Source organism: Mustelus asterias, chromosome 8 (genome assembly GCF_964213995.1).
Source record: "Mustelus asterias chromosome 8, sMusAst1.hap1.1, whole genome shotgun sequence".
Lineage (NCBI taxonomy): Eukaryota > Metazoa > Chordata > Chondrichthyes > Carcharhiniformes > Triakidae > Mustelus > Mustelus asterias.
In genome coordinates, this window is record NC_135808.1 from 18286067 (window position 1) to 18299953 (window position 13887).

The 13887-nt window shown below is 46.7% G+C and overlaps 1 protein-coding gene across 2 annotated transcripts in view; it reads left to right on the forward strand.

The window, feature by feature from the left end:
- The first annotated feature begins 2294 nt into the window (after positions 1–2294).
- LOC144496879 (SH3 domain-binding protein 5-like) overlaps positions 2295–13887 on the forward strand; it is a 61043-nt gene continuing 49450 nt past the window's right edge. The window contains exon 1 of one of the 2 annotated variants that reach the window (XM_078217465.1): positions 2295–2632. In XM_078217465.1, the coding sequence (XP_078073591.1) occupies positions 2456–2632 (177 nt within the window). In that variant the 5' untranslated portion in view covers positions 2295–2455. The remainder of the gene's footprint in view (positions 2633–13887) is intronic. The other variant, XM_078217464.1, reaches the window with a different exon arrangement.

Below are 13887 nucleotides of genomic sequence, written 5' to 3' on the forward strand. Positions count from 1 at the left end.
TGGCGGAGCAGACTCTGGGCCGAATGGCCTAATTCTGCCCCGATACCTATGGTCTTATTGGTGAGTAAATGTATCCCTGGGGGTTTCATCACATGACTTGCCCTCCACATTCCCGGCGTTGATTGGCCAACACACATACGTTCTTGTGATGCTTCTCCACCTTCCAGATGTCAGTTGGAAAACCAAAAGACTCATTAGCCAATTGGATGATGCTTGACTGTCAGCCAAACAGCCTTTCGTCATCCCCCCATTTTCAATATTTTTTTATTTGTGAGGTACTGGCAGAGAGAAATGTTCAAAGGAAAAGATGGGAAAGAAAAACAATCTTTCTTCAATGTCCCGATGACTATTTTTTTCCAGAGTTGTGCCCTGGGAGAAGTAGAAAGGGTCGAGAGCTTCAAGTTTTCAGGTGTCCAGATCACCAACAACCTGTCCTGGCCACTCCACACCGACACTATAATTAAGAAAGCCCACCAACGCCTCTACTTTCTCAGGCAGCTAAGGAAATTCGGCAAGCCCGCTACGATGCTCACCAATCTTTGCAGATGTACCATAGAATGCACCCTTTCTGGATGTATCACAGCTTGATATGGCTCCTGCTCTGACCAAGACTGCAAAGGGTCGTGAACGAAACCCAGTCCATCACTCAAACCAGCCTCTCATCCATTAACTCCATTTACACTTCCTGCTGCCTTGGAAAGACATGCTGATTAGGTGCATTGGCCATGCTAAATTCTCCTCAGTGTATCCGAACAGGCGCCAGAGTGCGGTGACTAGAGGATTTTTGCAGTAACTTCATTGCAGTGTTAACTTAAGCCTATTTGTGACAATAATAAATAAACATAAACTTAAAAGCAGCCAGCATAATCAAGGACCCCAATCACCCTGGACATACCCTCTTCCACCTTCTTCCGTCGGGAAAAAGATACAAAAGTCTGAGGACACATACCAACCGACTCAGGAACAGCTTCTTCCCTGCTGCTGTCAGACATTTGAATGGACCTACCTCGCACTAAATTGATCTTTCTCTACACCCTAGCTATGACTGTAACACTGCATTCTGCACTCTCTCCTTTCCTTCTCTATGAATGGTATGTTTTTTCTCTATAGCACGCAAGAAACAATACTTTTCACTGTATGCTAATACATGTGACAATGATAAATCAAATAAAAGTCTGCCAAACAGCCTTTTATCATCCCCGCATTTTCAATATTTTTATATAAGAACAAAGAACAGTACAGCACAGGAAACAGGCCCTTCGGCCCTCCAAGCCTGTGCCGCTCCTTGGTCCAACTAGACCAATCGTTTTGTATCCCTCCATTCCCAGGCTGCTCATGTGACCATCCAGGTAAGTCTTAAACGATGTCAGCGTGTCTGCCTCCACCACCCTGCTTGGCAGCGCATTCCAGGCCCCCACCACCCTCTGTGTAAAAAAACATCCCTCTAATATCTGAGTTATACTTCGCCCCTCTCACCTTGAGCCCGTGACCCCTCGTGATCGTCACTTCTGATCTGGGAAAAAGCTTCCCCCCATTCACCCTATCTATCCCCTTCATAATCTTGTACACCTCTATTAGATCTCCCCTCATTCTCCGTCTTTCCAGGGAGAACAAGCCCAGTTTACCCAATCTCTCCTCATAGCTAAGACCCTCCATACCAGGCAACATCCTGGTAAACCTTCTCTGCACTCTCTCTAATGCCTCCACGTCCTTCTGATAGTCCGGCGACCAGAACTGGACGCAGTACTCCAAATGTGGCCTAACCAGCGTTCTATACAGCTGCGTCATCAGACTCCAGCTTTTATACTCTATACCCCGTCCTATAAAGGCAAGCATACCATATGCCTTCTTCACCACTTTCTGCACCTGTGTTGCCACCTTCAAGGATTTGTGGACTTGCACACCTAGGTCCCTCTGTGTTTCTATACTCTTGATGGCTCTGCTATTTATTGTGTAACTCCTCCCTATATATGTGTGGTCCTGGTACAGAGAAATGTTCAAAATAAATAACAGAGAAAAAACCAATCTTTTTTCAATGTCCCAATGTTTTTTTTTCTCCAGGGTTGCACACTAGTGGGGTTGTGTCTTGGGAGATTGATATACAATCCCTGCATAATCTCCAGGGCAATCCTGGAGAGTTGGTAACACCCACACCCCCCCCCGCCTTGTGTCTGCTAGTTCCCATATCGACCAAGTGCCGTATTACAACATGGCGAGGCGCCCCCCCTCTGTGGCGACGCCGTACAACAAAATGGCGCGAGTCGAGGGAGAGGAGCCGTGCCGTTCGACAAGATGGCGGCGGTTTGTTTGTTGTGGTGGACGGGCGGGGATGCCGTACGAGTGACGCAGTACGGCGAGCCGGGTGTCGGGAGCGTTAACCATTCACCCCAGAGACAAACACACAGGGAGAGAGAGAGAGAGAGAGAAGCCGCGGCCTCGGCGCTTGCATGGCGGAATGACAGAGCCCAGGGCTCAGAGGGAGAGTCCGGCCGGCACCGGGGAGCTGGGGGCCGCTGTGGCCGCCGCTCAGGGAGAGGGAGCGGGCCTGGGGCAGCAGGAGGAGGAGGAGGAGGCCAGGCTGAGGCAGCAGGAGCAGAGGGAGGAGGAGGAGGAGCTGGATCCCCGCATCCAGGTGAGGCCAGCTGGAGATGGAGCCAACCTGCACACACACCTACACAGTGCACACATGGACATGTGATATGGATGTGTACACACACTGTACATATGTTTGATACATGTGTACACACACACACACACACTGTTTGCTGACCCTCCAGTGGCATTGCTCATGGATACTGGGAAGGGACCGCAGGGGCAGAAGCAGGCCATTCGGCCCATGGAGTCTGCTCTGCCCTGCTGTTCAACGAGATCATGACTGATCTGATGTGTTAATAGAGTAATCATGATGTGGAGATGCCGGCGTTGAACTGGGGTAAGCACAGTAAGAAGTCTCACAACACCAGGTTAAAGTCCAACAGGTTTATTTGGTAGCAAATACCATTAGCTTTCGGAGCGCCGCTCCTTCGTCGGGTGGAGTGGCAGATCTCCCACTCCACCTGACGAAGGAGCAGTGAGCGCTCCGAAAGCTAGTGTGGCGTTTGCGACCAAATAAACCTGTTGGACTTTAACCTGGTGTTGTGAGACTTCTTACTATAATAGAGTAGCACAGTGGTTAACACTAATGTCTCACAGTGGCAAGGACCCAGGTTCGATTCCCGGCCTCTAGTCACTGTCTGTGTGGAGTTTGCACATCCTCCCTGCGTCTGCGTGGGTTTCCTCCGGGTGCTCCAGTTTCCTCCCACACTCCAAAAAATGTTTGATTTGATTTATTATTGATGTGGAGATGCCAGGATTGGGCTGGCTGGGAACAGTAGGAGGTCTCACAACACCAGGTTAAAGTCCAACAGGTTTATTTGGAATCACCTGATTAAGAAAGCTCGTGATTCCAAATAAACCTGTTGGACTTTAACCTGATTTATTATTGTTCCATGTATTAGTATACAGTGAAAAGTATTGTTTCTTGTGCGCTAAACAGACAAAACATACCGTACATCGGGAAGGAAAGAAGAGACTGCAGAATGTAGTGTTACGGTCCTAACTGGGGTGCAGAGAAAGATCAGCCTAGTGCAAGGTAAATCCATTCAAAAGTCTGATGGCAGCAGGGAAGAAGCTGTTTTTGAGTCGGTTGGTAAGTGATTTCAGACTTTTAAAAATCTTATTCCTGATGGAAAAAGGTGGAAGAGAGAATATCTGGGATGCGTGGGGTCCGTAATTATGTTGGCTGCTTTTCCGAGGCAGGGGGAAGTGAGACAGTATCAATGGACAGGAGGCTGGTTTGTGTGATGGACTGGGCTTCACTCACGACCCTTTGTAGTTTCTTGCGGTCTTGGACAGAGCAGGAGCCATACCAAGGTGTGATGCAGCCAGAAATAATGCTTCCTATGGTGCATCTGTAAAGGTTGGTGAGAGACATAGCTGACATGGGCGGCACGGTAGCACAGTGGTTAGCACTGCTGCTTCACAGCTCCAGGGTCCCGGGTTCGATTCCCGGCTCGGGTCACTGTCTGTGTGGAGTTTGCACATTCTCCTCGTGTCTGCGTGGGTTTCCTCCGGGTGCTCCGGTTTCCTCCCACAGTCCAAAGATGTGCGGGTTAGGTTGATTGGCCAGGTTAAAAAATTGCCCCTTAGAGTCCTGGGATGTGTAGGTTAGAGGGATTAGCGGGTAAAATATGTGGGGGTAGGGCCTGGGTGGGATTGTGGTCGGTGCAGACTCGATGGGCCGAATGGCCTCCTTCTGCACTGTAGGGTTTCTGATTCTTTCTATGATTCTATGACATGCCAAATTTCCTTAGAGCTTTCATAAAGTAGAGTCGTTGGTGGGCTTTCTTAACTATAGTGTCGGCATGGGGCGATCGGGACAGTTTATTGGTGATCTGGACACCTGAAAACTTGAAGCTCTCGACCATTTCTACTTCGTCCCCGTTGATGTAGACAGGGGCATGTCCTCCACTGCGCTTCCTGAAGTCGATGACTGTCTCCTTCGTTTTGTTGGTATTGAGGGAGAGATTATTATCGTTGCACCAGCTCACCAGATTCTCTATCTCATTCTTGTACTGTATCTTGTCACTGTTTGAGATCCGACCCACAATGGTGGTGTCATCAACAAACTTGAAAATCAAGTTGGAGGGGAATTTCCACACAGTCATCGGTGTTTCAGGAGTATAATGAGGGGCTGAGGACACAGCCTTGTGGGGCACCGGTTTTGAGGATGATTATGGAGGAGGTGTTGTTGCCCTATCCTTACTGACTACGGTCTGTGGTTTAGGAAGTTCACGATGCAGTTGCAGAGGGAGGAGCCAAGCCCCAGACCACAAGGTTTGGAGATGAGCTTTGTCGGAATAATGGTGTTGAAGGCTGAGCTGTAGTCAAAAATAGGAGTCTGACATAGGTGTTTTTGTTATCTAGGTGTTGCCGGTTGAATGCAGGGCCAGGGAGATGGCGCCTGCTGTGGCGGTAGGCAAACTGTAGTGGATGCAGGCAGGAATTGATTTGTGCCATGACGAAAGGTGGATTGGCCATGCTAAATTGCTCCTTCGTGTCGGGGAATAGCAGGTTAAATAAGTGGGGTTACAGGGTTTTGGGTCGGAGTGGGATTGTTGTTGGTGCAGGTTCAATGGGCTGAATGGTCTCCTTCTGCACTGTAGGGATTCTTCTATGATAATTGTTAACTTCCACTTTTTCCCCACCTCCTCCTTTCCATCCTACCAAAATTAACCTTTAATCAATTGATCTTTCTCTACACCCTAGCTATGATTGTAACACTACATTCTGCACCCTCTCCTTTCCTTCTCCACTATGTACTCTGTCTGTATAACGTGTGAGAAATTATACTTTTCACTATCCCAATACATGTGACATTAAATCAAATCAATCCGTTGCACAACTCCCTTCCCTGCCGGTTGAAAAAACAATCTTGAGGCCCATCTCGGCCGCAATCATACCTTTAACAACCCAGCCTCCACTCACCCTCCCAGGGTAAAGAATTTCACAGGTCCCCCGCCGCCCTCTGTAGATTCTTTGTGTCATTCTTTGTGTCATGGTTGTGGGAGAGAACTTTGGAGATAGTGACCACAATTCGGTGTCTTTTGTTATTGCAATGGAGAGGGATAGGGCCGGACGGCAGGGCAAGGCTTACAATTGGGGGAGAGGTAATTATGATGCGATTAGGCAAGAATTAGGGGGCATAAGATGGGAACAGAAACTGTCAGGGAAAGGCACTGATGAAAAGTGGAACTTTTTCAAGGAACAAATACTGGGTGTCCTTGATAGGTATGTCCTTGTCAGGCAGGGAGGAAATGGCCGAGTGAGGGAACCGTGGTTCACAAAAGAGGTGGAATGTCTTGTGAAAAGGAAGAGGGAAGCTTATGTAGGGATGAGGAAACAAGGTTCAGATGGCTCGACTGAGGGTTACAAGTTAGCAAGGAACGAGCTGAAAAAGGGGCTGAGGAGAGCTAGGAGGGGACATGAGAAGTCCTTGGCGGGTCGGATCAAGGAAAACCCCAAGGCTTTTTACTCTTATGTGAGGAATAAAAGAATGACCAGGGTGAGGTTAGGGCCGGTCAAGGACAGTGGTGGGAACTTGTGTATGGAATCAGTAGAGATAGGCGAGGTGATGAATGAATACTTTTCTTCAGTGTTCACCAAGGAGAGGGGCCATGTTTTTCAGGAAGAGAAGGTGTTACAGGCTAATAGGCTGGAGGAAATAGATGTTCGGAGGGAGGATGTATTGGCAGTTTTGAATAAACTGAAGGTCGATAAGTCCCCTGGGCCTGATGAAATGTATCCTAGGATTCTTTGGGAGGCGAGGGATGAGATTGCAGAGCCTTTGGCTTTGATCTTTGGGTCCTCGCTGTCCACGGGGATGGTGCCAGAGGACTGGAGAGTGGCAAATGTTGTTCCTCTGTTTAAGAAAGGGAATAGAAATGACCCTGGTAATTATAGACCGGTTAGTCTGACTTCGGTGGTTGGTAAATTGATGGAAAAGGTCCTTAGGGATGGGATTTACGACCATTTAGAAAGATGCGGATTAATCCGGGATAGTCAGCACGGATTTGTGAAGGGCAAATCGTGCCTCACAAATTTGATAGAATTTTTTGAGGAGGTAACTAGGTGTGTTGATGAAGGTAGGGCGGTTGATGTCATATACATGGATTTTAGTAAGGCGTTTGATAAGGTCCCCCATGGTCGGCTTATGATGAAAGTAAGGAGGTGTGGGATAGAGGGAAAGTTGGCCGATTGGATAGGTAACTGTCTTCGATCAGACAGCCAGAGGGTGGTGGTGGATGGAAAATTTTCGGACTGGAGGCAGGTTGCTAGCGGAGTGCCGCAGGGATTGGTGCTTGGTCCTCTGCTCTTTGTGATTTTTATTAATGACTTAGAGGAGGGGGCTGAAGGGTGGATCAGTAAATTTGCTGATGACACCAAGATTGGTGGAGTAGTGGATGAGGTGGAGGGCTGTTGTAGGCTGCAAAGAGACATAGATAGGATGCAAAGCTGGGCTGAAAAATGGCAAATGGAGTTTAACCCTGATAAATGTGAGGTGATTCATTTTGGTAGGACTAATTTAAATGTGGATTACAGGGTCAAAGGTAGGGTTCTGAAGACTGTGGAGGAACAGAGAGATCTTGGGGTCCATATCCACAGATCTCTAAAGGTTGCCACTCAAGTGGATAGAGCTGTGAAGAAGGCATATAGTGTGTTAGCTTTTATTAACAGGGGGTTGGAGTTTAAGAGCCGTGGGGTTATGCTGCAACTGTACAGGACCTTGGTGAGACCGCATTTGGAATATTGCGTGCAGTTCTGGTCACCTCACTATAAGAAGGATGTGGAAGCGCTGGAAAGAGTGCAGAGGAGATTTACCAGGATGCTGCCTGGTTTGGAGTGTCGGTCTTATGAGGAAAGGTTGAGGGAGCTGGGGCTGTTCTCTCTGGAGCGGAGGAGATTGAGGGGAGACTTAATAGAGGTTTATAAAATGATGAAGGGGATAGATCGAGTGAACGTTCAAAGACTATTTCCTCGGGTGGATGGAGCTATTACGAGGGGGCATAACTATAGGGTTCATGGTGGGAGATATAGGAAGGATATCAGAGGTAGGTTCTTCACGCAGAGAGTGGTTGGGGTGTGGAATGGACTGCCTGCAGTGATAGTGGAGTCAGACACTTTAGGAACATTTAAGCGGTTATTGGATAGGCACATGGAGCACACCAGGATGGTAGGGAGTGGGATAGCTTGATCTTGGTTTCAGATGAAGGTCGGCACAACATCGTGGGCCGAAGGGCCTGTTCTGTGCTGTACTGTTCTATGTCTATGTTCTATTCTCACCCCTTGCCTACCCACCTATTTTTGAGCCATTTGCAAACTTGGCAATAGTACATTTACTTCCATTATCCAAGTCATTAACATATATTGTAAATAATTGTGGCCCCAGCTCTGATCCCTGTGACACGCCACTAGTTACAGGTTGCCATCCTGAAAATACACCTCTTAGTCCAACTTTCTGTCTTCTGTCAGTTAGTCAACCCTCCATCCATGCTAATAAACTAACCCCAACACCATGGGTTCTTATCCTATTAAGTAGTCTTTTGTGTGGTACCTTATTGAATGCTTTTTGGAAATCCAAGTATATCACATCCACTGGTACCCCTGTATCTATCCTGCACATTATCACCTCAAAGAATTCTAATAAATTTGTCAGGCATGGTTTCCCCTTCGTGAATCCATGCTGCTTGATTATATTATGTATTTCTAAATGTTCTGCTATTATGTCCTTTATAATGGACTCTAACATTTTCCCAATAACAGAAGTTAAGCTAACTGGCCTTTAATTACTCTTTTTCTTGTCTCCCTCCTTTTTTAAATAAAAGGATTAGCAGTTTTCCCATCCTCTGGGACTTTTCAACAATGTAAGGATTCTTGGAAGATTACCACTGGTGCATCCAATATGTCTGTAGCTATTTCCTTTAATATCCTAGGATGCAACCCATTAGGTCCAGGGGACTTATCGGCCTTTAGCCCCCATTAGTTTCCCTGGTACTTGTTCTGCAGTGATAGGTTTTGCATTTATCTCCTCTTTTAACCCCTCCCCCGCCGTCTTTTGCCACTGATTATTTAGTACTTTTAGAATGCTATTAGTGTCTTCCACCATGAAGACTAACACAAAGTATTTGTTTAACTTCTCTGCCATTCCCTGGTTCCCCATTATTATTTCCCCAGTCTCATTCTCTAAGGGGCCCACATTCACTTTTTCTTTCTTCCTTTTTATATATTTAAAGAAGCTCTTATAGTCTGTCTTCATATTATTTGCTAATTTACCCTCATAGCTTATCTTCTCCCCTTTATTATTCTTTGGTAATCTTTTGTTGGTTTTAAAACTTTCCCAATCCTCTGGCTTACCATGAATCTTTGCCACATTGTATATATTTTTTCAAAGTTTAATACTATCCTTTAGTTGATAGGGATTCAGGAATAGGGATTCAGGACCGGCACATTCCTGTAAGGATGAAGGATACGTATGGCAAGTTTTGGGAACCTTGGATGAGGGATATTGTGAGCCTAGTCAAAGAGAAAAAGGAATCATTTGTCAAAGCTAGGAGGCTGGGAACACATGAAGCAAGTGTGGAATACAAGGAAAGTAGAAAGAAACTTAAGCAAGGAGTAAGGAAGGCTAAAAGGGGTGATGAAAAGTCATTGGCCAGCAGGATTAAGGAAAATCCTAAGGCTTTTTACACATATATAAAGAGCAAGAGGGTAGCCAGGGAGAGGATTGGCCCACTCAAGGACAAGGGAGGGAATCTATGCGTGGAGCCAGAGGAAATGGGCGAGGTATTTAATGAATACTTTGCATCAGTATTCACCAAAGAGAAGGTGGATGATGAGTCTGGGAAAGGGTGTGTAGTTTGAGTCATGTTGAGATCAAAAAGGAGGAGGTATTGGGGTTCTTGAGAAACATTAAGGTAGACAAGTCCCCCGGGCCTGATGGGATATACCCCAGAATACTGAGAGAGGCAAGAGAGGAAATTGCTGGGGCCTTGAGAGAAATCTTTATATCTTCACTGGCTACAGGGGAGATCCCAAAAGATTGGAGAATAACCAATTGTTTAAGAAGAGTAGCAAGAATAATCCAGGTAATTACAGGCCGGTGAGCCTGACGTCAGTGGTAGGGAAATTATTGGAGAGGATTCTTCGAGACAGGAAATAAGTGGATGTATTAGCGAGAGGCAACATGGTTTTGTGAAGGGAAGGTCATGTCTCACTAACTTGATTGAGTTTTTCGAGGAAGTGACGAAGATGATTGATGAGGGTAGGGCAGTGGATGTTGTCTACATGGACTTGAGTAAGGTCTTTGACAAGGTCCCTCATGGCAGACTGGTGCAGAAGGTGAAGTCGCATGGGATCAGGGGTGAGCTGGCAAGGTGGATACAGATCCATACAGGTGGATGCATAGAGGACAGAGGGTAGCAGTGGAAGGGCGCGTTTCTGAATGGAGGGCTGTGACATGTGGCATTCCTCAGGGATCAGTGCTGGGAGGATGATTTGGAGGAAAATGTAACTGGTTTGATTAGTAAATTTGCAGATGACACAAAGGTTGGTGGATTTGCGGATAGCGATGAGGACCATCAGAGGATACAGCAGGATATAGATCGGTTGGAGACTTGGGCAGAGAGATGGCAGATGGAGTTTAATCCAGAGAAATGTGAGGTAATGCATTTTGGAAGGTCTAATACAGATAGAAAATATACAGTAAATGGTAGAACCCTTAAGAGTATTGATAGGCAAAGGGATCTGGGTGTACAGGTACACAGGTCACTGAAAGTGGCAACGCAGGTGGAGAAGGTAGTCAAGAAGGCACACGGCATGCTTATCTTCATCGGCCGGGGCACTGAGTTTAAAAATTGGCAAGTCATATTGCAGCTTTATAGAACAGAGTACAGGAATGAGATAGAGAATCTGGTGAACTGGTGCGGCAACAATAATCTCTCCCTCAATGTCAACAAAATGAAGGAGATTGTCATCGACTTCAGGAAGCGTAAAGGAGAACATGCCTCTGTCTACATCAACGGGGACAAAGTAGAAAAGGTTGAGAGCTTCAGATTTTTAGGTGTCCAGATCTCCAAAAACCTGTCCTGGTCCCCCATTGCCGACACTATAGTTAAGAAAGCCCACCAACGCCTCTACTTTCTCAAGACTAAGGAAGACTAAGGAAATTTGGCATGTCAGCTGTGACTCTCACCAACTTTTACAGATGCGCCATAGAAAGCATTCTTTCTGGTTGCATCACAGTTTGGTACGGCTCCTGTTCTGCCTAAGACCGCAAGGAAGTACAAAAGGTCGCGAATGTAGCCCAATCCATCACGCAAACCAGCCTCCCATCCATTGACTCTGTCTACACTTCCCACTGCCTCGGCAAAGTAGCCAGCATAATTAAGGACCCCACGCACCCCGGACATTCTCTCTTCCACCTTCTTCCATCGGGAAAAAGATACAAAAGTCTGAGGTCACGTACCAACCGACTCAAGAACAGCTTCTTCCCTGCTGCTGTCAGACTTTTGAATGGACTTACCCTGCATTAAGTTGATCTTTCTCTACACCCTAGCTATGACTAGATTCTGCACTCTTGTTTCCTTCTCGATGAACAGTATGTTTTGTCTGTATAGCGCGCAAGGAACAATACTTTTCACTGTATCTTTATACATGTGACAATTAAAAATCAATCAAAACCTTATCTAGGCCGCACTTGGAATATAGTGTTCAATTCTGGTCGCCACACTACCAGAAGGATGTGGAGGCTTTGGAGAGGGTACAGAAAAGATTTACCAGGATGTTGCTTGGTATGGAGGGCATTAGCTATGAGGAGAGGTTGGAGAAACTTGGTTTGTCCTCACTGGAACGACGGAGGTTGAGAGGCGACCTGATAGAAGTCTACAAGGTTGAGGGGCATGGGCAGAGTGGATAGTCAGAAGTTTTTTCCCAGGATGGAAGAGCCAATTATTAACGGGCATAGGTTTAAGGTGTGAGGGGCAAGGTTTAAAGGAGATATGAGGCAAGTTTTTTTACACAGAGGGTGGTGGGTGCCTGGAACTCGCTGCCGGGAGAGGTAGTGGAAGCAGATACGATAGTGACTTTTAAGGGGCATCTTGACAAATACATGAATAGGATGGGAATAGAGGGATATGGTCCCTGGAAGGGTAGGGGGTTTTAGTTAAGTCGGGCAGCATGGTCGGTGCGGGCTTGGAGGGCAGAAGGACCTGTTCCTGTGCTGTAATTTTCTTTGTTCTTTGTTCTTCCTTGGTTAACCAGGGTTGATTTATCCCCTTCCTAGAATCCTCCTTCCTCACTGGGATACATCTTTTTGTGAGTCGTTAACTATTTTCATAAACATCTGCCATTGCTGATCAACTGGCTTTTCTGCTAAACATCTTTCTCAGTCGACTCCAGCCAGCTCTGCCCTCATTCCTTTGTAATGACCTTTATTTAAGTTTAGCACAGTTGTTTCGGACCAAAGTTTCTCATTCAAACTGAATACTAAATGTTATGGGCACAGTTTCCTAGCGGATCTTTTACTCTGAAATTGAAGTTTATTAGTGTCACAAGTCGGCTTACATTAATACTGCAATGAAGTTACTGTGAAAATCCCCTAGTCGCCACACTCCGGCGCCTGTTCGGGTACATTGAGGGAGAATTTAGCATGGCCAGTGCACCTAACCAGCACGTCTTTCAGACTGTGGGAGGAAACCGGAGCACCCGGAGGAAACCCACGCAGACACGGGGAGAATGTGCAAACTCCACACAGACAGTGACCCAAACGGGGAATCGGACCCGGGTCCCTGGCACTGAGGCAGCAGTGCTAACCACTCCTACTGTATTACACATGACCAGATCCCAAAATAGCATGTTTCCTGGTTGGAACAATATAATGTTTTAGGAAACTGTCCCGAATACACACAATGAATTATTTCTCATGGCTATCTCTGCTTATTTGATTTTCCCAATTCACATGAAGATTAAAGTCACCCATGATTTAGTTACTGTATTTGTTACATATCCTCATTAGCTCCTGATTTATTCTCTGTCTTACAATGTAGCTATTGTTCGGGGGTCTATAACCTACTCCCACCAGTGTCTTTTTCCCCTTGTTATCTCTTCCCATCATCCATATAGATTCTACATCTTCTGACCCAAGATTATTCATTGCTATCGTACCCATTCCATCTCGTGCTAACAAAGCAATCCCAACATATTTTCCTTCCCGCATGTCCTCATGCAAAGTTGCATAGCCCTGAATATTCAGTTCCCAGCTTTTTGGGGTGGCACAGTGGTTAGCACTGCTGCCTCACAGCGCCAGGGACCCGGGTTCGATTCCCGGCTTGGGGGTCACTGTCTGTGCGGAGTCTGCACGTTCTCCCCGTGTCTGCGTGGGTTTCCTCCGGGTGCTCCGGTTTCCTCCTGAAGTCTGAAAGATGTGCTGGTTAGGTGCATTGGCCATGCTAAATTCTCCCTCCGTGTACCTGAACAGGCGCCGGAGTGTGGTGATTGGAGAATTTTCACAGTAACTTCATTGCAGTGTTAATGTAAGCCTTACTTGTGACACTGATAAATGAGCTTATAAAACTTATAAACTTGATCTCCTTGAAACCACGTTTCTGTAATGACTGTATGATCATACCCATTAACCTCAATTTGTGCTGTCAATTCATTTATTTTGTGCTGAATACAATGCATTTCAGTCAAGGGCCTTTAATTTTGCTTTCTGACCATCTTTCCCCCCCTTTGACCCTATTTCCTGCTGTTTGTTTTGTTTGTACACTCTGTCCCTTCCTATCACACTCTGGATATCATTATCTGAATAGCTGCCATGTCCTTTTGCTTTATAACCGATGTATTCTCTCTCCAGAATCATCCCCTCTGCCCCCCCCAATCTTTTTCGTTTAAAGCCCTCTCTACTTCCCTGGTTGTGCGGTTTTCAAGAATATGTCCTGACACGCTTTAGATGTCAACCATCCCAATGCTACAGGCCCCACTTTCCCCAGTGCTGATGCCAGTACCCCCCAGACCAAACCCCGCACCAGTTTTTGAGCCGCGGCAAGGTGGCACAGTGGTTAGCACTGCTGCCTCACAGCGCCAAGGACCCGGGTTCAATTCCGGCCTCGGGTCGCTGTCTGTGTGGAGTTTGCACGTTCTCCCCGTGTCTGCGTGGGTTTCCTCTGGGTGCTCCCGTTTCCCCCACAGTCCAAAGATGTGCAGGTTAGGTGGATTAGCCAGGCTAAATTGACCCTTAGTGTCAGGGGATTAGCACGGCAAATATGTGGGGCTACGGGAATAGGGCCTGGG